The sequence below is a fragment of the Neolamprologus multifasciatus genome, chromosome 6 (genome assembly GCF_963576455.1).
Source record: "Neolamprologus multifasciatus chromosome 6, fNeoMul1.2, whole genome shotgun sequence".
Taxonomy (NCBI): domain Eukaryota; kingdom Metazoa; phylum Chordata; class Actinopteri; order Cichliformes; family Cichlidae; genus Neolamprologus; species Neolamprologus multifasciatus.
This window is the reverse complement of record NC_140444.1, coordinates 19,522,529-19,550,143: the sequence shown is the minus strand read 5'-3', so window position 1 is coordinate 19,550,143 and position 27,615 is coordinate 19,522,529. Positions and strand designations below refer to the sequence as shown.

General features: G+C 42.2%; 2 protein-coding genes across 4 annotated transcripts; one reads left to right on the top strand and one right to left on the bottom strand.

The window, feature by feature from the left end:
• Positions 1 to 936: 936 nt before the first annotated feature.
• On the top strand, positions 937 to 11,912 carry rfc1 (replication factor C (activator 1) 1). The gene is made up of 23 exons (XM_085162299.1): positions 937 to 1,071; positions 2,358 to 2,495; positions 2,583 to 2,658; positions 3,392 to 3,487; positions 3,582 to 3,877; positions 3,975 to 4,046; positions 4,177 to 4,254; positions 4,344 to 4,685; positions 4,796 to 4,909; positions 5,002 to 5,181; positions 5,539 to 5,643; positions 5,853 to 6,279; positions 6,382 to 6,494; positions 6,605 to 6,719; positions 7,035 to 7,123; positions 7,377 to 7,514; positions 8,106 to 8,201; positions 8,290 to 8,543; positions 8,639 to 8,756; positions 9,013 to 9,158; positions 9,264 to 9,477; positions 10,052 to 10,234; positions 10,325 to 11,912. Exons 1-23 carry the CDS (start codon positions 1,069 to 1,071, stop codon positions 10,418 to 10,420), a joined length of 3,489 nt encoding a protein of 1,162 aa, XP_085018425.1. The 5' UTR covers positions 937 to 1,068; the 3' UTR covers positions 10,421 to 11,912.
• wdr19 (WD repeat domain 19) lies at positions 9,013 to 26,025 on the bottom strand. Of its 3 annotated transcripts, XM_085162297.1 has the most exons (37): positions 25,886 to 26,025; positions 25,728 to 25,792; positions 24,829 to 24,920; positions 24,668 to 24,733; positions 24,427 to 24,552; positions 24,119 to 24,234; positions 23,901 to 24,016; positions 23,185 to 23,265; positions 22,882 to 22,994; positions 22,610 to 22,783; positions 22,261 to 22,331; positions 21,966 to 22,138; positions 21,548 to 21,668; positions 21,349 to 21,455; positions 21,134 to 21,250; positions 20,738 to 20,893; positions 20,298 to 20,445; positions 19,971 to 20,175; positions 19,406 to 19,565; positions 18,877 to 18,987; positions 18,586 to 18,695; positions 18,441 to 18,498; positions 17,974 to 18,120; positions 17,463 to 17,545; positions 17,284 to 17,367; positions 17,052 to 17,198; positions 16,474 to 16,598; positions 16,226 to 16,335; positions 16,069 to 16,137; positions 15,913 to 15,990; positions 14,559 to 14,655; positions 14,340 to 14,464; positions 13,566 to 13,647; positions 13,317 to 13,467; positions 13,088 to 13,211; positions 12,914 to 12,990; positions 9,013 to 12,133 (listed from the first exon to the last, which is right to left on the bottom strand). In XM_085162297.1, the coding sequence occupies exons 5-37, from the start codon at positions 24,537 to 24,539 to the stop codon at positions 12,013 to 12,015; spliced, it is 3,870 nt and encodes a 1,289-aa protein (XP_085018423.1). In that variant the 5' UTR covers positions 24,540 to 24,552; positions 24,668 to 24,733; positions 24,829 to 24,920; positions 25,728 to 25,792; positions 25,886 to 26,025; the 3' UTR covers positions 9,013 to 12,012. The 3 variants fall into 3 exon arrangements, with proteins under 3 accessions (XP_085018423.1, XP_085018422.1, XP_085018424.1); XM_085162296.1 differs by lacking the exon at positions 25,728 to 25,792; XM_085162298.1 differs by lacking the exons at positions 24,829 to 24,920; positions 25,728 to 25,792.
• Between the last annotated feature and the right edge of the window lie 1,590 nt (positions 26,026 to 27,615).

The following is a 27,615-nucleotide window of genomic DNA, read 5'->3' as shown; positions in this document are numbered from 1 at the left end:
AATGTCACATTTGTTACCTAGATTTTTACTTTTTGTTCTTAGCATTTCAGACACCTCACAGTGCTGATACTTCAGTCTCACACAGACTGAGGTGGTTTGCTGTGTGAGGCATTTGTCTGACCTCAGGAACATCTTCAGGAGGAGCAGGAGTCAAACAGACAACCTGTTCTAAAACCAGAGGAACTCAAATACAACCTAACCTGAAGGTTTTCATAAACTCACCATGTTTGGTTTGTGTGAAAGTCTCACGTTTAAATGCAAGAGGAGCAGAAAAAATAGATTAAACCTTCATTCCTTACAGTATCTATAAATTATTTGGGCTATACAACTTGGATTAAATACATCCAGATCGCTTCTCTTCTTTATACTATTATTTTTTTTAAAGAACAAACAATAACACGAAAGCAAGAAAGTGGATTTGCTGGGGGGGAAAATGAAGGAAAGTAGTTTGAGTGGTATTTCTCTCCGGGAGAGTAGGTTTGTTTTGTTTTTTTATTTGTATTTGCATTTTTAGTTAAAATCTGTAGGTTATTCAGGTTTTAAACAATATTCAAACAGTGCAGACACTACAGTTTATTTTTATTTTGTATTGATTGCTCAAACCATATGTATTGTGATCATTTTTTGAGTTTAATTTTAGTTCATATATTTATTTATTTTACTTTCAATTCTACAATTATGGATATGAAAGTTGAGCATTACACTAGTATTATCAAATCAGTGATACACCTCATTGCTTTCAGTGGTAAAAGCGCGCAGATTTTACCGGAAATTCTTCACAATAAGAAATTGATGCAAAAAAAAAAAAAAATCTGTTAATTTATACCACAACAAAAAGTATTTTTTGTTATTTATTGTTTTAAACTTTTTTTATTTATTTATCTTGACATTCAGGTTTTCTTTAGTCGAATAAAAAAACGTCATCGTGGTGACGCGGTGAAGCACGCCAACCAGCTGCCGGAGCGTCATTTCCAGGCGACCGCGGACTCTTGCTTCGCGCCAAGCAGTTGAAGCTTTTTCTTACTTTTTTTTGATAACAGACCAACACAGCGAGAAAGCGCGTTCACAATGGTACGTGACATATTTCAGCTGCTTTTTCACTCAAACTGGAGCCTGTGTGCATAAACACAGCGGGTAAATATGGAGGAAATGATGCTGTTGTGTGGTTAAACCTTGCTGCTGCTACTGATGATGATGATGATGATGAAGAAGCGCAGTACGCAGTTAGCTCCTGCTAAAGAGGATCAACTTCAGTCCTTTGGTTCAGATGAAGCTTTGAGCAGCAGGTGAAGAAGGTGAAATCTGTGAAGTGTAAGAGCGTTCAGTTTGTAGTTTGTGTAGCTGTGCGGTCTGCTGTGGAAGCACACTGACTAACATGCAGAGGGGTGACAGTTTAAAGGAAAACCATAAAGCAGTGGGTGTAGAAGGACACACACAGGTGCAGATGCTTCCTCACAGCTGCACTGCAGGCTACAGTGAAGCAGCAACATCTGTGGCATGAGTGAAAAGACTGAGCTGACTTTGAATACGTTTGTTTTTGTTTGGGTGTCAATAAGGTGATTTTAATTCACTTAAATAAAACTAAAGATAAAAACTGTTTTGTTTTTTTTTAAAAAAAAGCAAAATTAACTGATGTAAAATCAAAAGTTGACTTGTGGTGTAAACTCATAAAACCTAGCATAAGGAAATGTCCTTATGCTAAGATTTTCACTGGGAGTGACAGGATGAGGGAACATTCATAGATGTAGTGAGGACATGCAGAGGGTTGGTGTGACAGATGGTGGTTATGTCCACTAATGGGAGCAGCAGAGTGAAGAGGATGGCTTCATTCAATTAGGGAAAATATAGGGAGGAACTAGTGGGTATGAATATATTATCAAGACAAGCCAGTCAGTATTAATTTATGTATCTGAGTAAGCATAATAAAATGGATTTAAGTAAAATAAGTTATTGGGGAACCAAAATAACTACAAATAGGTATAAAATAAGTGAGCTAGTCTACAGACAAGATTGGTAAATAATTAAAATAATAAAAGATTTCCACTTTTGGGGAAAAAATGAATATAGCTGCCTTCTCCTTCAAATTCATCTTTTCTAATTTGCAAAATGAGATCATGTGCTTGAGCTACAAAGATGTGGATGGGGTAGGATGGAAGGATACAAAGTCTCACTGAGATGTCAAAGAATGAAATAGTTTTGCATTCGTAGCTCCTACTCCCAGGCACTTTGACTGCATTATGAGTCTCCAGGGCTGTCAGGATGTTGTATAGTTTTGATAAAAGTGATTTTTTTCCCCCTGTTTTTTCCTTTTACGTAATTCTGTAATTCTTACAGTTTGTACTCTTCTGTGTGTGCAGGACATCAGGCGGTTCTTTGCACCGACGTCGGCTAAGCCTGCGGTGCAGAAACCTGCCCCGAACGGAAATGACAAACAGGAGAAGAAGAAGAATTCCTCGTCAACGGACGAGGAGGTGAAAAAGAAAGAGGCCAACAAGGTGAGGAGCTGCCCCCTCTCCTTGTCTCCTTTCTCTGTTCCTCTTCATCCTGTTTATCCGGCTTTATTGTGGTTTCGTGTTCTGTAGGTCAAAAGCAAAAAAACTGAGGAGCAACGCAAGGATGGGGAGAAAAAACGAAAGAAGCATGCAGTCATAGCCTCAGGTAGGCATTTCCTCCACAGTGATGTCTCGGTGTCACAGCATTGTTATTTTTCTGAAGGTTTTTAAAGGATTTGTTAAAATATATTACTTTAATGTAGTTTATTGCTGTTTGGGGGTTTGATGAGATGTATGCGGGGACTCAGAGACCTGCAGCATCCTCAGGCTCTTCTGTGCATCTGGATTAAAAAAAAAAAAAGATAACACACATTTTCAAAAGTTCACAAAATATTTAGCCTCATATTTTCATCTAAAGATGAATGGAAATAGATTGTAGATTTAGATGGGGACAGAATTATTAGCCCCCTATGAAAGTTGAATTTTTACCCCCTCAGACGCAGAAGAACTAGCAGGGTCAAAATGTTGTAGTTTTCAACAGTCTCACACGTCTCCCAACCAATCACAGCTCATTCTTCCTCACCTAATCTCTCAAGCTCCTCCAGATTGGATGGATTTCAGTTCACCCCACACATTTTCAATAAGTCTGAGTTTTGTGCACGTCAGTCAGTAATGTGGAGGTAGTCCCTCACCAGGTTTCACGTGTGTTTTGAGTCGTTGTTGTGTTGGAAGACAAAGCGATGAACCAGACCCAGTTTTGCTGCTGACTGTTTGAGGTTTTCTTTCAAAATCTTCACATGCCCATCTTTCTTCATGATTCCTTCCACTTTGAGTTTTTCTTGGAGCCTTGCAGCCTGTTTCTGTGCAGGGTTCTAGTGATGCGTTGTGTTTGTGCTCAGACTCAGATGAGGAGGAGCCAGTGAGGAAGTCGAAATCCCCCAAAGAGAAAGCGAAGACAAACAAAAAAGATCCCGTGCAGTACGTCTCTGAAACAGGTGATGCTTCAGATGTGCTCTTACCCCAGCGTTAAAGGGAAAATGTCCTTTTTTTATAAACGCGTGATAGGAGGCCTCTCTGTTCTGCTTGTAGACTCGGACAGCGACAACTTCCAGTCCTTGAAGAAAACTTCCAAATCCAAACAGAACGGCGCCGCAAAAACGACAAAAGCGGACGCCGCGAGCTCTCGTCCGGAAGCCAAACAGTCAGGGAAGTCTCCCTCCACCCAGGGAAAAACCACACCAAAATCTCCTCCTGTGCCTTCCACTCCAAAGTCAGCTCCGCCCCCTCAGCCCAAACAAACCCCGACATCAGTACTCGATTACTTTGGCAGCGCGAGTGTTCAGCGCTCGGACAAGAAGCTGGTAGCCAGCACCAAACGAAAGGCTGTGAGTACTGAGGCATTACTTCTGTGTGTGTGTTTCCTTGTTTTTCTTACTCATCCTCTCATGACTCAGTAACGATCCTTTGTAAAAAACTCCTCAGCCGACTCTCACAGACGACCTGATAAGCGATGAGGAAATCGCCAGGCAGCTGCAGATGGAAGAGGACATGGAGGTAGGCTGATCAGCCGCTGCTGCTTTATTTGACTTTGAATTAGAGCTGCTCAGTAAATTGACAGATGGCTGTGACCGTAGTTCATTACAGCTCTTCTGCTGTTCTCATGTTTTTGCTGCTTCACTCTCAGCTGGAAAAACAGGTCCACGAGGATGAGGAGTTTGCCAGAACGCTGGCCATGCTGGATGAAGAGCCAAAAGCGAAGAAGGTAAAGGCTGCAAGCATTAAAAAGGCTTGTGCAATTAAATTCTCAAGTTTATTTCAAGTCTTGTTTCTTTTGTCTTCCCAAACATCCAGGCTCGCAAAGGCTCTGATGAAAAACAAGTCTTGACCACGAGCCCCAAAAAGAAAGCCACAGACGCCGCCGCCCCTGGGAGCAGCTCGAAGACCAGCGTGTCTGAAGATGTGGTTAGTCCGTCTCCCAAAAAGACCACAGCTCCTGTAAAAGCCAGCTCCAAACTGGCCATGATGAAGAAAAAGGATGATGACAAGAACGAAGGGGTGAAGAGCAAAACCCCTACTAAGATGAAAATTTCTCCCAAAAAGGAGCCCCACGCTTCATCTATCTCAGAGAAGACGTTCACCCCCAAAACTGGAACCACGCCCACCGCACTTAAGACTTCCCCCAAGAAACCGGAGGTGAGCCACACAGACGACCTATCAGATCAGAGGAAGAAAAAACCTGAGCATATAGATAAAAATATCCACTTCAAACAATTTAAAACCCAGATTATTTGCCTCTGTCTCAGAGCACGAGCACAAGCCCTGACGACCAAGAGAAGAAGAAGGCCAACTCTTCAGCTTACAGGAACTTCCTGAACAGAGATGGACCACGAGCTCTGGGCTCAAAGGAAATCCCGAAGGTAACTTGCGCTCGCTGTAGACGCCATCGTTCAGCTGGCCAGCAAGCTTGCACTGCCTTTGCTTTACTGCCTGTGTGGTTTGTGTTTTCCAGGGAGCAGAAAACTGTTTGGAGGGCTGCGTGTTTGTCCTGACCGGCGTCCTCGAGTCCATGGAGAGAGAAGACGCCAAATCTCTCATCGAACGCTACGGAGGCAAGGTGACGGGCAACGTCAGCAAGAAGACCACCTACCTGATTCAGGGCCGAGACAGCGGTGCATCGAAGCTGGAGAAGGTGATTAGTGTGGCATTCTTTGAACATGAATGCATCACCATATTAAAGGATTTGACATCAAACAGAAGCTGGAATAGAAAAAACTGTCTGAAGCCCGAGCTTTTATCTCACAGGGATTAGCTGTTCCAGCACCGATCATGTGTGTTATGAGTACTTTATCAATACATATGATAGAAAATAAGGTAATTCAATAAGAATATTAAGATAGACTTTAAGGATAAACAGTTTGAGCTCCAGATATGAAAAAATGGCAGAAAATGATAATAAAAATCACTCCTTTTTTCGTTATTATCCTCTATTTTTCCCGCACACACGTGAAACATTTTGCTTCATAGTTTTGTTTCTTGCGTTTCTCAGGCGGAGAGTTTCGGCACCCAGATCCTCGACGAAGACGGTCTGTTGGAGCTGATCGGAACCAAACCAGGAAAGAAGTCCAAGTATGAGATCGCTGCGGAAGCTGAGGTCAGTATTGAAAAATATCCTGTAATGTACAATTTAATCTTTTGTACATCAGTTAAACTAAAAAAGTATATAAATATATATGTATGTATGTATAAACTTATCTTGTGTCACAGCTGCTCATTTCTGCTCCCGGATTAAACGCTTTACATTAAAAGATGAATGTTACCCATTTCCGCTGGGTTTCTATACCCTCTGCTTTTGTCACATAGAGCAAAACCACAAAGACCAAGACGCCTCCAAGCCAGGCTTCAAAGAGCACCCCGAAGGCCCAGAAGATCTCTCCCTCTAAGGGTAACTCCAGGTCACCTCACACCCCGAGCCCTTCAAAGACGGGACAGGCACAAGGCCGCGGTACCAAGACCAGAGACGGTGGGACTCCACCCGGGAGAGGCTCGGGTCAAACTGCGCGAAGGGAGCTGGGCCTTTCCTCTTCTACCTCTTCTTCTTCTGTCCCAGAACAATCATCGCCATCACCCTCAGAAGAGGGTGGCAGCCTGCTGTGGGTGGACAAGTACCGTCCACGCTCTCTGAAGGCTGTGATTGGCCAGCAGGGGGACCAGAGCTGTGCAAACAAGCTGCTGCGCTGGCTGCAGAACTGGTACAAAAACCACGGCAGCAGCAGCAGCAAACCAGCAGGTAGCAGAAGACTGAACGTGATTTATTTTTGGTCGATTTCAGCTTTTCAAACCCGTCTGTGCTGAAGTCTGCGTGTGTTCTTTTCTGCTTTCTTCTATGCAGCGGCTCGGTTTGGTAAGTTTGGAGGGAAAGATGATGGCTCAGGATTCAAAGCTGCTCTGCTCTCCGGACCGCCGGGGGTGGGAAAGACCACCACGGCTGCCCTGGTCTGCGAGGTCAGCGTGAAAACACACACACAGATTTATTGTGAGCAGTCTGTGTGCGTATTGAGCACGCCGCTCTAATCTCAGCCTCGCGTTCACTGCGTCTGTGTGTCGTCCTGCAGGAGCTGGGCTTCAGTTATGTGGAGATGAACGCCAGCTGCACTCGCAGCAAAAACAGCCTGAAGGAGGTCGTCGCTGAGTCGCTGAACAACACCAGCATAGAGAACTTCTACAAAGGTCACTCCAGTTTTCAACTGCCTTTATACAAGTGATTAAAAATGACACGCAGTCTGTGCACAGGCCGGTGTCTCTTATTAAAACAGCAAAGGTAAACAGATGTGGTTGTTGTTCTGGTACAGCAGCGACTTCTCCATTAAAGTAGATAAGAGCTCATTTATTCCACTTTTTCTTAAACAGCAACTCTGGCTGTGCTTTTACAATATTTATGAAGTGCATGCTGGACAAACTTTTTAATAAATCAACATAACATACAAACGATTAATCAGTGACACTTAAACCTTCTTCTTCTTCTTGTTTCTTGGCGTTTTGCAGGCACGTCGCAGACAGTGAGCAGTAAACATGTGCTGATCATGGACGAGGTCGATGGCATGGCTGGTAACGAGGACCGCGGAGGAATTCAGGTAAATGACGGCTTTTTTTTTTTTTTACAGACTGTAGAGATCTTAACTTTTATAAGTTAAAAGTTTTGGATTAGGGAAATGTGGAAAATAAGCACTCACAGGTTTCAGCGCTGGTTGATGGTCGACTGAGCAACTGCAACAGAAAATAGAAGTTCAGTCCGATCCTCAGACTTCTCCAGCTGACCTTTAGATCACATGCTTATTGGTTTATTTCTGTTGTTTCTTCGATATCGATGTGTTTCTGCTCCTGTAGGAAATGATCGGCCTTATTAAAAATTCAAAGATCCCCATCATCTGCATGTGCAACGATCGGAACCACCAGAAGATTAGATCTTTGGCCAACTACTGCTTCGATCTCCGCTTCCAGAGACCTCGAGTGGAACAAATCAAGGTACTCACACATATGTCCTATATATAGCTTTCAGTATAGATGGTGCCTTTCCAGATGTGCAAACACTAATCAGAGCTTTGCATGATGAACTTGTGTGTTTTTTAATGCGAGAGCCTGAAGATTTTTGGCATTGTCCTCGTGCACAGAGGTTTCTCCAGATTGTCAGAATCTTTTGACGAGATTAACTGTAGATGATAATATTCGCAAACTCTTTACAATTTTGCATCGAGGAACATTATTCTGAAATTGTTCTGCAGTTTTCTGCAGATTGGTGATGTCATGTCACTGACCTTTTGCCTGTTAATCCAATTAGTTGCTAAATGTTCCTCCAGATGTTTCTTTTTAGTACCACTTACTTTTGACTTTTGTTACTGCCATCAAATTCAAAATAAGCTTAGTTTAAACATTTGAGATGTTTTCTGTGTTTAATTGTGTTTTCTTTTATTGTGGATTTTATTAGTGAGGTTTTTAAGGTTTTTGGAGTTGGGTTTGTGCTAAGTGACAGAGTGATAAACGCTAGAGTTTCAGTCACCCAGAGAAACCACAACAAACAGCATCTATGACAGTCGCGCTTACTTCTTCATTTCTCAGGGAGCCATGATGTCGATTGCTTTCAAGGAGGGAATCAGGATCCCACCCCCAGCTCTTAACGAAATCATTTTAGCCTCCAATCAGGATGTCCGACAGGTAAAGAAATCAAAGCGTCAACTCATAACGAGCCTGAGATGGTTGTTCTGTGGTTACCTCCTTACCACTGTGGCTGTTTTCTCTCTAGGTGATCCACAATCTCAGCATGTGGTCAGCCAAGGACAAGGTGATGACGTACGACCAGTGCAAGTCCGACGCAGCCAGCGCACGCAAGGACATGAAGCTCGGGCCGTTTGACGTCTGCAGGAAGGTGTTTGCCTCGGGGGAGGAGACGGCCCGCATGAGCCTCATCGACAAGTCGGACCTCTTTTTCCACGACTACTCGCTGGCGCCGCTATTCGTCCAGGAGAACTACCTGCACGTGCGCCCAGCTGCTGCAGGGTGAGAGAGGCCACTTGCTTCATCACATGCGTAAAATTGACCAAGATGTCAAACTTTTATTTTAAATTTGCTCGTTTCCTTTGTTTTTTTGGCAGTGGCAATCTGAAGTCCCACCTGGTGTTGCTCAGTAAGACGGCTGACTCCATCTGTGATGGCGATCTGGTGGATAGACGGATCCGCTCAGGACAAAACTGGTCACTGCTACCCACCCAGGTAACACACACACACACATACACATAAAAGCATTGCTAGATTTTCTTTTAATCATAGTGAAAGTAGCAGCTAGCTTATCATGAGAGCGTGAAAAACAGGACAGAAAGCCACTCAGTGAGCCTTGAATGTTGATGAAAGGCTCCCTGTGGGATGCATACACAGGTGTTTCTCTGTATTCTCATAAACATGCTGAATAGCTCTAATGAAAGCCCCTGATCATACTTCTTCTTGTGTTTGTCTGTGTGCATATTTGCAGGCTATTTATGCCAGTGTGTTACCAGGCGAGCTCATGAGAGGCTACATGAATCAATTCCCGATCTTCCCCAGCTGGCTCGGCAAGAACTCCTCGACCAATAAACACTCACGCATCGTGCAGGAGCTGTCCTCGCACATGGGTTTAAAGTCAGTGTTTTTTCTTTATCATCTTATAATGATGCTTTTAACACATTGCTGAGCTCAAACTGCTGCTGCAACAGTGAATTATTTTATCTGCTTGGCTCTTTTCAGGACACTGAGCAGCAAACAGGCAGTCAACCTGGATTACCTGCACTACTTGCGACAGGCGATTCTAAATCCACTCCAGAAGCACGGAGCGGAGGGCGCTGCCGAAGCCGTGCAGCTGCTGGACGACTATCAGCTCATCAAGGAGGACGTGGACAGCATCATGGAGATTAGCGTCTGGGGAGGACAGCCCGACCCCTACTCCAAACTGGACTCCAAGGTGAGGAGGCGGCAACATTTAACTGTTTTGGTTTTTTTATTTTAAGTTTTACAAGTTTTCCTACTGATAATGACCTCTACTACTGAGGTTCTCCTATAGAAATATCCACTGAAGCATTTGTCAAGACAAAGAGCTTCCAGAAATTTTTCTATAATACACATTTGTTATGTAGAAAAGCTGAGATGTCCTGTTGAAATCGCACTTCTTTTCATATTAAATGGTTTTTACATGGATTAAATGGTTCCCTGGTCTAGTCCAATGTAGATCAAATTATGTATGTTGCCTATGATGTAAATGAGTTTGATGTCCCTGCATTAAAGGTAGTTTTTGTAAAACATTCTTTAACTAAAAGCAGTTATATACACCCACTAGTAAAATGCTGCCCCCTGGTGGTGGTGAAAATGTTGTTAAAAATCTACAGAAGGGAATTACAAAAAGTACCTTTAAAACCAAAGTTATGATGTGAATCATCTCAAATTGCTTTGTCAATCTCTGCGACTCATGAGAACAGAACTGGACGGCTTTACGTCCCAACAACCAGCCAGTTTTGACACCTGTCGTTGTCACCTTCCAGGTAAAGGCCGCCTTTACACGGGCATACAATAAAGAGGTCCACCTAACACCATACTCCCTGCAAGTGGTGAAGAAAGGCCGCCGTGGTGGGGGAGGGGACTTTGAGGGAGGGGAGGAAATGAGCCAGGAAAATCCGGAGTCTGAAGACGAAGGAGAGGGGCTCAAAGCAGACGCTATGATTAAGGTGAGTGCATTCAAGCTCTGGGATCATTATAAGTGTTAAGTTCACTTTTCTGTATATTTCTCACACATGCATTCCTGTTCTTCCCTGCAGCAGAAGAAGGCCAAACCCACCAAGGAGTCAAACAAGGAGAAGAAGGAGGATTCTGGAAAGGGTAAAGGCAAGGGCAAAGGCAAGGCTAAGAAATGACCAGAGGAAGAAAACTAGCTGCCCTGGACAGGACTGATGATGTTCTCTGCACGTGTATCTATCCAAAGTAGTAAAACTGGTCCCTTTAAACTCTTGAATACAGACTGAGGAGCGTCGCACCTGTTTTTTTTAACTCCAAATCTCGCCATACTGAACAAATGATGTGCGTAATCTTCTCGCTCCACCACCATCATGTCTGTACATCTCTGTAGGAACGTGTCTCATCAGGAGTGTCGTTCACTCTTTCTGATAATGCGACTTTGGCTGGAGGACTGTTTCTTTTTCTACAACTACAGTACAGAAATGCTTTTGCTTTTGCTCTGCAGTCAGCACAGTTTCTTTTTCCTGTAAATTGCAATTTTGTAAAAAAAAAAAAAAAAAAATCCAAACAAAAATACACGAGTATTAATAGAGAAATGTGTTGCCTAGTGACTTATTTGAACTTGAACAAATAACTTTAACTGCTCTGTGGCTTTTTCTGTGGGACATGCCTGAAATAACTCAGCTGGCTCCTTTCGATGTGGAGGAGCAGCGGTGCTATTCCAAATCCCTCTGAGGGCTCCCTGCCCTCTCTAAGGTAGAGCCCAGCCACCCTTCAAAGAAAACTAATTTCTGCTGCTTGTATCCACACCCTTGTTCTTTCAGTCACTACCCAGAGCTGGTCTACGCTTCAGGGTAGGAGTGTAGATCAGCATCCACATCACTGTGGGCTGGTGCAGATGCTGTACCGCTCTGTTGCCAATTTGTCTATATTTGTATATAGTTGAAAAATGTTAAATATTCTGGGGATCCAACAAGAGGGCTTATCTCATGCACCACCATCCTGACAATAGCCGAGCAAACTTACATTAAATCGACTCAACAGAAAAAGCATCCAACTGTGGACAGACTCAGCTGTGAGCAACTGCAGATTGTGACTAAATGGTTGCCCTTTTGATCGGATCTGCCACAGGGTGAGAGGCGGGATACACCCTGGACTGCTCACCAGTCCGTTGCAGGGGGAATCACCAGTTAACCGTACCACACTAACTGCATGTCTTTGGACTGTGGCCCAAGTTCTATACAACAGCTGCCTCACAGAGCCCTGAACAAGAATTACATGGATGATAATTGAAAGAAAATCTGAAGTAACCTCAGACAGTAACCCAGAGGAGAGGTGAAATTTGAATAATAATGAGTGCAAACGTCTTCCACTCTCCTCGGTGTATCGTCGTACTGCAGTGACTGATTATAATTTGAAAGAGACACAAAGACATCTCAGTGTTTCAGCTTGAGCTCTGGAAATGAGCTTGTTGCTCAATTTTGATACCAGTGATGATAAAATAGAATTTCTTAATAAAAAAAAAAAGACATTTTTATTGAAAATACACATTTTGTTAGAAACATGAATACAGAACATTTACTGACCCCCTCCCCCAAACACACTGGACTACCATATTAAAAATGAGAAATTTGGACATCTTTGTATACACACACACACACACACTCAGACTGCAGCTGACCTAGTTGATGTTGAATCCTCAGAATACGGCTCAGACCCGCTCTCTTTACAGCCTCCTGCCACACCCCTCTGGTTGATGTCTCTTGTACTTTTACTGGGTTTCATCAGGTTCGTAGGTTTGCAGGTATTTTGCACAGTCGGAGATCTTTATCACCTGACTGGCACTCAGACTCTCAGAACACATAGGACACAATGTCTCCCTCTCCAGCAACCTGGAACAAAGTTCAGTTTACACGTGAACATTTAAAATTTCTATTAATTACACTAATTGATAATGTGAAGTCCTACAGCCAGAGGACTTAACATTATTTAGCACAAATACATGGTGAAGTGGTTAAATGGGGTTTTCCTGTTTGTTTGAAAAGATAAAAAGTTGTTGAAAAAAGGGCGCTGAAAACTTTCTATCACATAAACTAGAATAACAAAGTGACCATTCAATGGTTTTATGTGCTGTTCTGCAAATGCGATGTAGATGCCAACAACAGCTTGAGCTCATTTAATTTGGGTGAGAATCAGGTGAAGATCAAGGAAATCGGTAAAAACGTTATATTACCCACCATTTGTTATGGATCGTCTTAAATTTCAATTTGTTAGATCATAACATAAATGATTTAAAAACACGCTTTAGATTTTTATGAACGCATCAAAACTGGAAATAAAATGCCGGGTCTGTCCCGTATGAATCTGTTAAACATCAATGAAATGCTGACAGTGGCTTCACTCTCAGGAGGTGAGACCACTTTTGACATGAAATGCACTCTAATGTTTAAAATAAGAGAAGCTTCCTCTTAAAGTGAACATTAAGATTACTAAGATTACTGATAAAGGTGGAAAAGTATTCAGCGCTACCATAAAAATATAACTTTTGGCAAAATAACAAAAACAAATTTGACTCTGTCATGTTCAAAAATAGTCAACAGGGAAACCAGTTCACCCACTGCTGGTGAACTGCTCATTATGGTTTTATGATTTTAGATGTGTGTGCCACTTACAGGATGAACTGTGAGTGCAGTGCAGGGAATTCGCAATGAGGACAGATGGACCAGTCTTCTTTCAGCATGTGACGACCCTGAGGAAGAAGCAGATGGATCGAGAATCAGATGAAGAGTATACGGGTCTGTCTTGGCAAAGAGCATCACAGTGTGTGAGCGAGCCGTCCTGTGTACCGTGGCGATGCAATAGGGCAGGTTGTTTTTGCAGGAAATGCAGAGCAGTTCGTTCTGCGGCAGCTGGAAGCCACAGAAGGGACACGGAGTAGTTTCCTCCTCCAGCTCCGACTTATCCGGGCGACTAGGGTGCAGATGGGAATTAAAATGAGGAGTCAGGGGCAGAATGGGCAAGAGGAGCTGATAAAGCAGAGGATGGATGAAGAGGGTAAGGATCACATGGACTCACCGAACCATCGCTTCAATCTTTTTCCTGTATTTGGTGTCAATGTCATTGCGATACTCCGGTCTCATCAACATGGCAGCGAAGCTGAATGCAGAGTTCTTCAGTCCGGCGCGGTGACATTCGATTACTGCTGACGTCAGAATGGGAACAACATCTACCCACACGCAAACACACACCGATGAGTTTTTGGCTTTTCACCAGCGTTTAGGTTTTATCAGCCATCATGTGAATCAGACTGACGAGTTGACTCACGTGCAGGAAACTTGCTGATGTTGTTGCTGACGCGGATGAGCATCCGTGCCCCTTTTAAATGGTCTCCTCTCTTTACATGAATCTAAATGTAACAACAACGAGAAGCAGGAGTCAAAAAGGTGCTTGTGTGAGCTCTGACGATATCAGGAGCACTTTGTTTGAAACTTATCCACATCTGCAATGTTGATAATTACAGGCTAATATGTTGAGCACAATTTGTTACCTTAAAAAAACTACTGAAATACAGTACACTGTAGGTGGCAGTAATAGAACATACACAATGTAATTCTTATACTTTGGAAATAGCAGGATCGTGCTGAAAAGGTCAAACCATAGTTTTAAGAGTCAAACAGTCCAGGACCCTTTGATGGACCCAGAGATAAGAAATAAGCCTGTATTTGTAGTTTTATATGTAAACAACACAGTCGACCCTGTCGATAATGGCCAGCCTTCGACTCCGCCTCCATCTACTACTACTAAAATCTTTTAATTAGGACATGCTCATTTTTATCCTAACCCTCCCACCCTTTAAGGCAGACAGCTGCCCCTCCCTGAGCTTGGTTATGGTTTCTTCCTGTTAAAAGGGAGTTTTTCATTCCCACTCTCACCAAATGCTTACTCAAAGGACATCGTCTGATTGTTGGGGTTTACTCTGTATTACAGTAAAGTATTTCATTTGTTGTTGTTTTTCTATCCTCAGCTTTACAATTGTCCAAAAAGACAAAAATTGCAGACCGTCCGAGCAGCTGCATGACAGACGTGTGCTGTACTCACCTTGACCAGTAGGTAGGAGTGGAGGATCATCAGATTGGTGGCCATCTCAGCAGGGATCTTAATCTTCTGAGCCTGCAGCTCTGTGTACATGCTGAACAGTACGTCGTGGGCATTACGGTAGTTCCCTTTGGAAGTTACACACAAACGATTGGAAGCAAGCATGTTTTATTGTGCTGTTGCTGCCCACACATAAATATGTTTGTGTGAATCTGTTTGCACCTGCACACTGCTCTTCTCTGGCGATGATGATGGCAGTGCGAGCTGCCTCCCTGTACTGCTGCAGGGCCATATACAGCCGGAAAAGGTACTTTGCATCCTGGGAGGAAAAGAGAAACATGAACTAATAGATTTAAAAAGTTTCCCTCTCAAATTTACTCAGGGCTCTAGCTGCATAAAACAGTAACAGCTGCAAAACTATCTGGTTTAAGTTGTGTCTTTGCCAGACTGGTGACCCATCTATCAGAGGCTTCCTGTGACCGCTCTAACTCCCCTGGGACCCACCCACTTTCAGCTGCTCCCTTTACAAGTCATCACAGCAGATCATCTCTGTCCCTCTCACCCAATCCCTAACGTAATCATCTGCCACACCAACCCTCCGCATATCCCCATTCACGACATCCATGAGCCATCTTCTGTGGTCTCTGTCATTTTCTCCTGCCTGGAAGCTCAATTTTCAACATCCTTTGTCTGGTATATCCACTGTTCCTCCTCTGCACACATCCAAACCATCTCAGCCTTGTCTCTAACTCTCTGATACACTAATTTCCAGTATATCATTTCTAATCTAGTCCATCCTGGTCACTCCCAATAAACATGACACATGGTTTAGGAAATGGACAGTGGATAATTTAAAGCGAGAGATACTGACACATAAAAATCTTGCAAAGCTAAACTAAACTAAAAATTCAACAAACAGAAATGAGAGAACAAATAGCAAAAACTTGCCCACGTTCTCTTAACAATGGCTCATGTGCAACTTTTCTCTGATATATCAGCAAGCTTAGAAAATACTGCAGATACACAGTCAGCCACATTTGTTACCAAAACACAGGAGTTTAACACTCAAAAATATTATCTGCTGACATACTAGCTCCACTGTAACTGTCATCAGACATTATGCAAGTGATGGCCCATCCTGACTGCAGGAAAAAAAAATAACACCTTTCTACAGCAGAGACTCACCTATTTTAACCATCAGGCATAAGAAAACTGCCTCAAGTGCTTAGAGTTAAAACAAGAAAGTCTCAGCAGTATTGAAAATCTTCTTCTTCAGTCCTTCAAAGTAATACTTACTACAGACAATCTGTCAAACAAACTCCCAGCTGCTCTCTAATCACAGATCTGCTGTCCCATTACCTCTTGAAACACAACATTTGTGAAGAAAGTCTAAATCTTCTGGGTCCTTTTTAATATTACAGCAAAAACCAGAAAACCCACGACTACAGCTGCTCACTGAAGGCGCTACAAAGAATATATTCACAGGCAAGTAAAAATACTGCAGAACAATAATTTAATAATCAGAATATGCTTGCTGAGTTCAACCTGAAATAAAAGGCTCTCGTAATCCAGTTACCTTGGGCATGCCGTCACTTTCCCCCATCAGGTAATCTATCAGCTGATTGGTCAAAGAGCTGTCCTTGGCCTGGCCAACCTGGAATACACACACATCAATAAAAGAAATGTCGCGCGCACACACACACACACACACTCTTTAGCTCACAGCTCTCACCGTCTCAATCGCCATCTCGATCGCCAGGTTGTCTTCAGAGTTAGGGCACAACAGGAAGTGCTTCAGCGCCTGACAGTTGTCCAGAAAGAAAAGAGCCGTCTGAATAACAGGAGTCATAAAACTAAACATGACTGATGAGTGAATTCATTGCTCTTACTCTGCTGTACTGTCCACACTTCTGAAAAAACTTGCCAGCCTGCAGGTGCTTCTTCTCTCCCTCAAAGTAAAGAGCGATGCTCTGATAGTCCTCCTGCGTCGCCTCAGAACCTGATGAACACAAAACCCACCAGCCATGAAACAACAGTGAAAACTACACATAATTAAACAGAATAACACAAAGAGAAAACAGCTCAGGCCTCGAGCAAACACTGCAAAAGGGAAACACATTTCCAGAAACAGGCTGACCGATGATGTCTGCGTAGACCTCCATCTGTCCGTGCTGCTGCGCCAGCTGGAAGGCTTCGTCGTTGCAGTGAGATAAAACTAGGAAGTGGATGGCTGAGCCATAGTCGTTCAACCGCAGAAAGAACCTGGGGTGCACACAAACAGACAAATGGAAAAAAATTTATAAAATCACCAAGCGGAAACAAACAGAGCTGACAGAAAATTAATGAGCACCAACCCTAACAGGAATGAATCCTTAAAGCCTTTAAACATCAAGTACACTGAACCACAGCTACTCCCAGCTTCTACTGTGATCCTCCTAACTGTCATCCATCACCTGTTAATAACATTTACAGGCCTAAAAGACATTCAATTATCTATAGTAATAATAGTCATTGGTTGCAGCTTTGTGAATGCGAATGTATCAGGCACCAGTTATGCAACCTTCAATCTCAATAGGTCACTAATAAAATAACACAGTACCAATGTTTTTGTACACTCAGTGCCTTTAATTTGTTAAGCTGTAAAAACTGTCCCTTTTACAGTAAATGTTAAAAAAGTGAGTTATTTGTTGGATTTTAAGGTCAGTAAAATCCTACCTGGCAACCATCTTTGCTCCGTCGATGCTCTGCATCTCTCTGACGATGCGAACAGCTTCCTCTGGGTTGTTCAGGTGGTCCAGCAGCACGCGGATCACGTTGTCCCAGTCCTTCGCGCTTTCGTAGGCTCGTGCCGCATCCTTGTATCTGTACACACAGTTCTCAGGACGTCAGGTTCCCTTTCAGCGATCCACACATCACACAGCCACAGGTACACAAACTAACAACCTACTTGCCATCCGCCTCCTTGGCCTTTGCATACTGCAAATGAATCTTGGGAGAAGAGACATTTGGAAGCAGTTCTCCCACCTTTGTCCTGCGAAAGAAGCAAAACATAGTAAAATCCAACCAAGATGATGAGAAACGTGCAGATTGGATATGTTAGTCAGGGTTTGTTCATATTTGCCTCACCAGTTTTTGCAGCGAATGTAGACAGAGGCCGCTTTGTCATAATACTGTCCCTTTTCATAGAGCTGAGCAGCTTCAGAGTATTGCTGTATTAAAGAAAAAACACACGGAGTAGTTTCAGTTGAAGATATGAACAAGACACACCACCTCTGATCTGTAAATGCAGTCGTCTCCATTTTTCAAAGTCTGACAAACAAAGTAAGACAGACTTTGACTAAAATATACACAGCATATGTTGTGTATATTTCTGCTTATAAAATTGGTAGAGACGCAGCTGAGACTCACTCCAACAAGGCTGTTACTCACACTCAACTTTTGCTCCAGTTTGTCAAATCTCCCCTGGACTCGCGATAAGAACAGGGATTATTATATTTTTAAATTCCCACAGATGTCCCTTATCCGTGGAGCCTGAGGTTTTTCATTTTGGTCACATGGTTTTCAAGCTGTAACTGACTAAATTTAGGGATGCTTTTTTAGGTGGAAATGTCTGCCAAAAATGTGGGGCTGACTCTACCTTCATGCTCTCCAGTATGGCCCCACATTCCTTCTTGAGAACTCTGCTCGGGTGCTGGATAGCCTGAGCGGCTCCTCTCCTGATGTCACCCATCCTAATGGACATCCTGGCCACACCTGCCTGGCACGCCTCATCGTGCTCCTGGAACTGCCCAGAGAGGGGAAAAATTAGAAAAATGGCTACAAACACAAAACTGCTTTATTTCCTTCACCTCCGACTAGAACCTTCAACTGCCATCTTGTGCAACAAATAGAAAGAATATAATCTGTAATCTGTAACTTGTGCTTGATGTACAGCGACCCTCCAACCTGCCTTCAAGTGTCCTCTTTGTAAATACAGGGAGAAGGTGAGCAGGAGATAAGACTCTAGGTGACATTTTCAGCTATGAAACACTTAAAAAAATAACACTAAGTCACAAACATCACTTAAAAGGAAAACCTGAATCGTCAACATGAGATTTCTCTTACTTTGCTGTTGTGGGTCATGCCTTTTTCATAGTGTGCCAACGCAGTAACATAATCTCCGCTACAAACAGAGAGAGTGAGACATTTAATGAGAGTGTAGACAAATCAGGTCTGTACCTAAACCTGTGCCATGTGTGTAAACACTTACACAAATTCTAGATGAACAGCATATTCTTTGGATATAAAGGGAATCTGATCCTCTGCTAGCCTCTTGGCTAACATGAGAGCACTGTCCCAGTGCAGCAAGTCTCTTCTCATCTAATACACACAAAGACACACACACGATACTACATTAACAATATTATGGTTACAGATGTTCTGCATGCAGTAAAATCTTATGATTGTAATGAAGAGCTTAACATTTTATGCATGTGACACCATAAAAAATGCAAGGAGTCAATTTTCAATCTCTTAAATGTTTACACAGACGCAAACACACCTCCAGAGCAGCGACTGGGGAAGTCGAGGACAGATAAAGGTCTTGGGCCCGGTTGTAGTCCTCCAGAAACATGGCCAAATGTCCTGCCAGTAAATTCATTTCCTCTGTACCCTGGAAAGAGAGAATGACGTAAATACTAAGAGAAAATGAGAGAGGAAACAAGTGGACCAGTCTAAAATTAGAACAGACAGAGGAGATGTCTGTCAGGAAGAATCTGTGACACACAAATTATGTTTATGTTTATTTAAAAGGGACAATGCATATTAATTAACATGAGAGCATAACTAGTAAATATGCCAGATTTAGCTGTACAGGCTACTTTACATCTGTGGTCCCCGGCAGGTTGATGGCATCATAAATTAATCAACACAACCAAACATACAGAGGGATGTGAGCATAATTAAAAAACAGAAACAAATGTAAAATAAACACATACCCAAATAACATATTAAGAATCTAATGCTAAAATCATTTTATGAAAACACATTAGGACTTTCAGTGAGATTATGAAAGGAAAACGTGTGTATACCTGGATGCTCTGCAGAGACAGCACCATGCCGACATTGCCACTCATGCGGTACACCTGGATGGCCAGCTCAACCTCCATGTGGACCAAGCAGGCTTTGCCCAACTCTGCCCAGTCTGCATTAGTACCTGCAGACTTGCACAGAGCCCAGGCTTCGTGGAACCTGGACAGGAAGATTATGTTATTTATAAGTCCTTTACGGTTCTTCTCGCCTCCATCAAAGTCGCCATTGGCTGCCTTAAAATTGCAATTTTGTAAGTTAACAAACTGCTTATCTTGAGTGAAAATGTAAAAGCAGGTAAGAAAAGTAAATCAGTGGAAAGGGATGAGTGGTTTTTTCAGATGCTTTCTCTTATATCAAAATGAAGTTTGATAAAAATGTTTCAAATTAATAACTTTAATCTTTTCCTTCATAACATTCTTTGAAAGCAGCGCAAAGCAAAACCGACTGCAGATGGGACAAATTCATTCCTTACATTAAACATTTGCATGTGAACCAACAGCGATATCACTTTAAGGCCTTTTCCACCTGGAGCACACACAGTTCAGTGTTTCCAGCATCGCTGACCTTTTGAGCATGAGAGCCTGGGCGAGCTGCCTGCTGAGCTCTGCCGATGAGTCTGTCGCCGTGCGCTTCAGGAATGAGTGTGTGCTCAACTCCACTTCGCTGATTTTACCGCTCGCCGTTTGACAGGTCAGCTCACCGTTGTGAAAGAGCAGAGGCTTCTGGGAAAAGGGGAGTGCAGTGCTCCCTACTAACACCACCTGTGGGCCTGAGCAGAGTCACAGAGAGAGGAAATACACTTAAAAATATCACCTGTAGTAGATTTGAATGCATGTGGGCACTGATGTGACCTTCCTATTACTGCCCCGTGATGTGGTGCTGTCCCCCTACCATAGATGGTGGTTTTATGCAGGGCGTAGGTGTAGACTTTGTCATCATCATAGGCTACAAACACCCCTCTGTCTGCATGCCAGTTGTCCCAGAGCACTCCTGTGATGGTGGGTGAGAAGTTGGGGAGCTCAAAGCAGGACTCTGTTGCCTGTAACACACACACACGTATGTTACTGTAATTCTAAAGAAGTTGTGCCCCCAAATTAATGCTGAAAGACTGCACTTCAATCACATCTTGATTGCTTGATTTAAAACCCAGTGTGGTGTTGTACAGATGGTGGTTTCTGCTGCTTCTATTACTACCACAAAGTGTTACACACAGTGACAGTCATCTTGGTGAAATATTCATTATCTTATTATAAAGTTTCACTACAATATGCTCAGGTACTTTATATGCTTTTTTATTTAGGTGAATATTAATACTTTTAAAAATCACTGACGTTTGCAGGGGAGAGCAAGAAGCCGCTGTTCTTGTTATCGATGAACACCAGTCGAGAGCCAATAACATCAGGGAACACTTTCCTCACACCAACTGAATGGCTGTAGCTGTTCACTGTCTCCCAATCCTCCACCAGGACAGACACCACACTTCCAGACTGAGAAAAACAAAAATTCAAGTGATATTAGCAAGTGACAAAAAACAAAACAAAGAAACAAAACACTGAGGGGGAAAGGAGGGATTGTGAAAACAGGACATGACTGACAAGAAAAACACAATTAAACTAAAGATAAAAATATATATATATTTAATAACTGACAGTGTTATACTGATAGCCCTCATAACTATGACATGTAGATTTTGTACAAAGGTGGGTTTTTTCTCTGATCGCACTCACATCAGTGCCATAGTAGAGGAAATCAGCAGTGAGGGCGTGGCAAAGGATGCGGCCTTTTCTGTCATCGTCTGGAAAAAGCTTCATCTGCTTCTTCTCGTCCTGATCTTTGCCTTCAATCTAAAAACACAACACATATACGGAGGCCTGTAGTTTATTCATGAGATAAAACAAAAAACGATGAAACCTGCTCGGTGATCAGTCACCAGATGGCTCACCACATGGAGCTGGACTTTCCCCTCAAACAGCGCTGCTGCGTAGTCAGAGTTAAGACACATGCTGGCTATTGTCCCCAAATACTCGATGTCCTTCAGCTTATTAAAACCTGAGACACACAGAGACATTTCAGGGACGTAGAAGGGCAGTGATTCACTCTTGGAAACCTGACTCAGTGGACACACACACACACACACACACCTGGTTCCTGGTCTACCAGGGCGTAAAACCAGGCTCTGTTGTTCATCCCCACAGCCACATGGTACGGTCCCACTGCAATGAACGTGGGCTCTACTTCCACTTCTATCGTTACTGGACTCTCCTGAAACACAGCAACAGATTCTCATATTACATATTACATTTTTAAAGAAATCCTTCCTCTGTTTAAGGGCTGCCGTGAGCCTGTATGAGCGTGCTAATCCCTCGACTCTATTAAAAAAACCCCGGTTTTTAATCCAAGTTGTTTGAGTTTGTTGTTTTTTGCTGATTTTCTTGTTTTATTTTTCATCTTGTTGCCAGCAGTAAGCCACCTCAGAAAGTACTCTCCTATCTCTGCTGTTTTTTCAGAATAATAACTGATGACAATTATAAGAGAATCCGTGTTTGTGTGTGTCCTTACCTCCTCCACCTGGTTGCAGACAGTGACCTCCAGCAAGGAGGTGAGGTAGGCCAGCCGGGTGCCGTAGCTGTCGCCAAGAATGGGCAGCTTTGTCAGGAAGACATGGAGCGTCCCTCTCTGTGTGGAAAGTGCCAACAGCTGGCCGTCATCTGTCCAGCTCAGCTGATCCAAACCTGTAGGAGGAGACACAGCGGGATCCACAGTGACTGAAGAATGTAAGATGGCCTAGCTGGATGGTGAAAAAAAAAACCTAAAACACCCCCAAAAGAAAACAAAACAAAAACAACAGCCTCACCTTTATTCTCATCATCCAGCTGAATTATACTGCTGATATCTTTGCGATCTGACAGCTCGTGGATTTTTATGCTGGAGCAGAAGCACAGGGTTAGATTTTTCCCATTTACAAATAATTAAAAAAATAAACAAAACTGAAATGGCAGTCCAGCTGCTTTATTGAAAGTCTGCGTGCATCCTTGCTTGATGCTGGTGAGATGCCCACACTATTGAGTCAATCTTTACAGCTATAAGTGTGACACAGCTCATCCCTGTCTCTCCGGATTTTTGTGGGGCAAAAAAAACAACAAAGCACACTTTTTTTTTTAACATCACACGAAGATTCTGAAGAGTGGTGGTGTTTTGCGTACCTGTTGTCCCCACAAGACGCAGCCTTGTTCAGTGCTGTGGAGATGGCCACGCTGTTGAGACAGTCTTTATGGTTGTGAGCCTGATAGAGCTCATATCCTATCTCCCTGATGTGTGTGGAGATGACCACAAAGTATCCATGGGAGAAACCAATGAGTATATACCCATCACCATACCTACACAGTGCAACAAAGATGGCGAGAGAACACGTTTTACTGCAAATAACTCAAGTGTGATTACCAAAGCTTGTTGTGTGTGTGAACAGATGCAATACCAGCGGTAGGACACAATGTTTCCATAGCGGCGCTCGAAGGCTAGCTCTATTGGGTTTCCAGGGTCGTTGATGTTGAAAAGCATCAGTATCTTCTTGTCCACAGAAACACTCACCTGAAGGGTGAAATAACGTGCACTTTTTCCATGACACATTTCAGACATCCTAAACCTTTTATCGCCTTCATAGGAAAAATTGATTTGAACTTTTCTGCAAATCCCAGATCAGCTGTCATGTTCAAACAGACCTTCTTAAAATTCATCTCCAGTACAGGTTCAATTTGAAACTAGCAGAAAACAGACTCACTGTGCTCTCTCCTTGAGCTGACCTTTCATCCGTCTTCATCACCGAGAAGTAAATTTCAGCAGGCTCACCACGAACTGTTGTCTGGCAAAAGATCAGAAAGTACACTCGGTCATTAAGGCCTGCTGTGACTGATTTTTAATCCAGTTCAGATTTAATTTGGTGTACCTCAGCCTTTTCTCCCTGTTTCCTGAATAGCTACTTAACATCCACCCTTCCATTGAATCCATTTCTGATGTGGCTTTAACAAACAGGTCTGCTAATAGTTCTTTGGGAATCACCTTGTTGGTGCAAAAATACTATTATGTATTATTGTGCATTATGTAATATTACATTATGTCTGTCACACTGTGTTATGTTTGGCATTTTTCACAGATTCAACCAAAGAAATTATGTGTTTTTGTCACAGGCATATAGTAACAAAATGCCTAAAGATACAACTTAAAATTGCCTGCTTGCTAAGCTTTCTGCTATGTAAAGAATCAACACGGGTTCACACTTTGAGTTAGCCTTCTTTATGCTTGAATGATCCCTTGATCAAATGGCTTAACAAACAAAGCACAGACTGAAGTGAAAATGAGTGAAAAAGCAGCAAATGTCCAAAGAAAAACTCTGAAAGACCTTCAGAAAAACTGGAAAACAATTCTTAAAGAACATTAAAAAAATTATAAGACATGAGGGCTGGTTTAAGATTTTTGCACACTACTGTATTTGACTACCTGTCTGATGGTGTCTCCCTCATGATTGCTGATACTCAGCGTGTTGTCGTCACTCCCCAGAGCCAGCAGATTCTGGGAGCTCCAACAGCCACAGGTAATCTTCTTGCTATGTTTGCCTATCAAGTTCGGAGAGAAGGAGGCAGAGAATCAGTATTACAGAACAGACTAAAGACCATTAAACCATCCAAGATTATATATACAGGTGTGTTGTGTGTTACCCAGCACAGGGATCTTGCGTGAGGTCTGCTGATTGTAGATCAACAGGTTTCCTTTGACTGTTCCGACTGCCAACAGCGGGCTAGTCTTTGACCACAAGATGAAAGACATCTGATCTCTGTTTGAAACCATCAACAATGAGAACACAAAACGTTTAGCTTTACTTATTTCAAGATTAGTGTTCTGTTGAAACAGGAAAAAAACATATTTGCAGTGAAATTATGCAATGACTAACACTTGCATCACTTATTCAGCAATTAACTGTAGTAGAATGATGGGGTTTTATTTTCTCCCTCTGAAATGGTCGTACCTCATACCGCTGTCTATCTGGGATGTTTTACTGACACTGGCATCCCAGAGAAAGATGGAGCTGGATTTTGCAGCTATCACTGCCAGAATGTCCCCATCCTTATCCCAGTCCATCCCCACACAGCGTCTTACAGAGAAAGAGGAGAAAGGAAGTTATTAAGAAAACCTGAACATTCAGTGGTAATCAGCTAAAACTGTTAGATGACACAAAACTGGAATCTGAGTGATTTTCTCACACTTACCCTGGAAGATTGATTTCAGTCCACTTGTGTCCATGTCGATCAAATATTTTCACTGTGTTGTCCTGTCTGTGTGATTGAGAATAAAGCGCAGTCGAAGATAAATAGCAGACTGTTACACAGCCTTCTCAGAGCTATTTTGTTAATCAAAATGGCATACTCACCCTGCAACAGCGATATAATTACCAAGGCTTTTCTGCCACTTGTACAGCAGGTTAGATCCCGCCCAGGCTTTTTCAGCAAGCACAAAAACACTCTGTGGATTTAAAGATGTCCTTATAGGTTTCTTTTTTCCCACTCTACCAATTTTATAGGTCAAAATGAAGAGCATTATAACAGACAAAAAAGGGAGTCGCTCAACGTTGTCAAATCCAAGAAAATGTATCCAAGTTAAAATTTTCAGGGTACCTGGTAACTGATTGTTTCCCCAAATAAATCTGTTTTATTGATTAGTATCACTTCACATTTCTCACCTATTTATCCACACCCCACGGTTTTGAAAGCCACTTACGTATGTGGAGGATGAATTTTTGGAGAGGTTCAAAGTCTCTCTCTGGCATAAGTTTTAGGAATTCAATTAATTTATTTTTTCATGTTAGCACCCCCAACCTTAGAGACATACAGTACTAAATTGATGGAGTGCCACTTCAACGTACAGTTTCATCTTATTTGCTTCTAAATACATATTAAAGCATCATCTAGAAAGCTCCTTAATCAAACTATATCAAAACATGTGCCAGATAGCTAGGTGTACAACATACCCATGTACTGGATGCAACAAAATACACCCGCAGAAGTTACTTATAAAACAGAAAAGTGACAACTAACTTATTTTAACTTAGCCTAAACTCATGTCTGCGTTATCATTACAAAGATTAGCTCAGCAACCTAAAATATTTTAACAAAAACGCACAAAAAGCGCTGTTTAAAAAGACGGGTGACAAAGGAGAAAGGTGCTATGGGTGATATTATTTTAGCTGTGAGTATAGAGCTTTTTGTTATCACTATGTTTGCCAAAACAGCCTGTTCTTTCGATTATTGGATAACACACAACGCAACACACATTTTTAGTGGACGTTGGTCGACGTTCAGTCAGTCTTCAGCTAACACTTGGCTAACGCTTGGTTTCTAGGAGGTGAATAAACGCAGTTAGCATCCAGCTAAGCGTGTGGAACGAATGGAATTAGTGAACGAAAATAAAATTAATTTATTGGTACAAACCTTCATCGCGATGCTGTTTTGTCGTTAAATACTGGAAAGGACAGGTATTCACTTCTCAAAGCATCTCAGACTTACAGATATGTGTATGTATTACCCACAATCCTTCACTCTGAAGCGTTTGTGGTTTGGCGCTGTCATGGCAACAGTCAGCAGCCAATGAGGTTCTGTACATATTAGAGCGATCAACAGGTTTCAAACAAACACTGTAAAAAGAAGATGTAAAAGATAAAGAGGAGGTCTCATATTTAACAGTGGGTGTTGTTTAATATGGATTTGTTCTATATTTAATGCACAGAATAAAACGCAGACAAATAATAAATAATAATAACAAATAATGGACACCGAAGAAAGCCGAAGGAACTGAAATATGTCTCTTCGCATGTGAATTTAGCCTTTGGCAGCCAATAATTTTAATGCTCTGGGCATTATCTCGGAACAGATATGTACTGGTTGCCCTTTATATTATAGCATGCAACAAACGGTGTGGATGCACTAAAATAAGAGGGAATAATTTAAGGCTTTACAGGAAAAGACAAATAATTATATTTTAAGAAATGTTAAATAGTGAGTAAGTCATTTTAAGTAGTGTGTAAGGTGTTCAGGCATTTTTTACATGAAAGGACATACAAATTATACTATAAGTTATTTTAAACAGGGGATTATTTGTGGAAATTCTTCTGTTCACAATGTAAATATGCTGTACGTCTTGATGTCAAGGTAAGTAAATCTCCAAAAGTTGATTCTGTTCATCTGGACGTAGCATATTTAAGTAGCGTAAATACGCTGTACTTTTAGGGGCATGACAATTGTATATTGATATGCATCGTGGATGTTCCACTATATAATTGTCTGCTTATATTACATGTAAAAATAAGATGAGGACTGTTCTTGCTTTCCTACCTGCCCATGTGATCTTGTAATGATGAAGTCCAAACAATAAAATCAGCGTGAGTTAATCCGGGCTCGACAAGTGAGTGGGTGTTACAGTTAAAAGTGCAATGAAAATTACAGAAGTTAAATGTTCCACCTTGTCTCTTGTGAAGGATCTCCTTCACAATCAAGAATCATTGTCCAGATTCAAAATGATTTCAAAGTTTGTCGAACCAATGGACAAAGCTAAATCACCCAACATAAAGTCTCTCTGTATTTCATTTGCTCTGGGAATATAATTAATACATTATTTAAAAAAACAGGCTAGAAAGTGAGCACTGCATATAGCATGAGAGAGAAAACAATTCATTTCAGTTTTCTAATCAACTGCAATAAATGGCATGAAAAAGTGTTATTATCCATCCATCCTTCTTCTTCTGCTTATCTGGGCCGGATCGTAGGGGCAGTAGCCTAAACAGAGAAGCCCAGACCTCCCTCTCCCCAACCACCTGCTCCAGTTTATATGGGGGAACACCAAGGTGTTCCATCCCTTTATGCAAACACACAGTTCCTTTGAAACATCACAAAACATTGAATACAAATTAAAGTCACGCCACAAATTAATACCACTGGGCAGTTTTCACCTTTTCTAAACCGCATTATTGTTACAAGTATCAAGCCCACCTGAAGTTAACTGAAATCATGCTTTCACCACAGATCCAGCAGGTGGCAGCTTTTCATAGTTTTTATTTAAAGAACATCTCTTTCTACTCTCCAGGCATGCCTATCTGCATATCTTTGTCCCATTTCATTTCTGCGGTCCTCTGGGTGTTTACTGATGTCCTTTTTGGAAGTTAACC

Excerpts from the sequence above, each read along its gene's own strand:
- rfc1 (XM_085162299.1), top strand. Across the intron at positions 3,488-3,581 it reads GCAGTACGTCTCTGAAACAG|ACTCGGACAGCGACAACTTC; the intron begins GTGATGCTTCAG and ends TTCTGCTTGTAG. Across the intron at positions 10,235-10,324 it reads AAGCAGACGCTATGATTAAG|CAGAAGAAGGCCAAACCCAC; the intron begins GTGAGTGCATTC and ends TCTTCCCTGCAG.
- wdr19 (XM_085162296.1), bottom strand. Across the intron at positions 24,017-24,118 it reads ACGCAAGATCCCTGTGCTGG|GCAAACATAGCAAGAAGATT; the intron begins GTAACACACAAC and ends CGAACTTGATAG. Across the intron at positions 15,991-16,068 it reads TCGAGATGGCGATTGAGACG|GTTGGCCAGGCCAAGGACAG; the intron begins GTGAGAGCTGTG and ends TGTGTATTCCAG.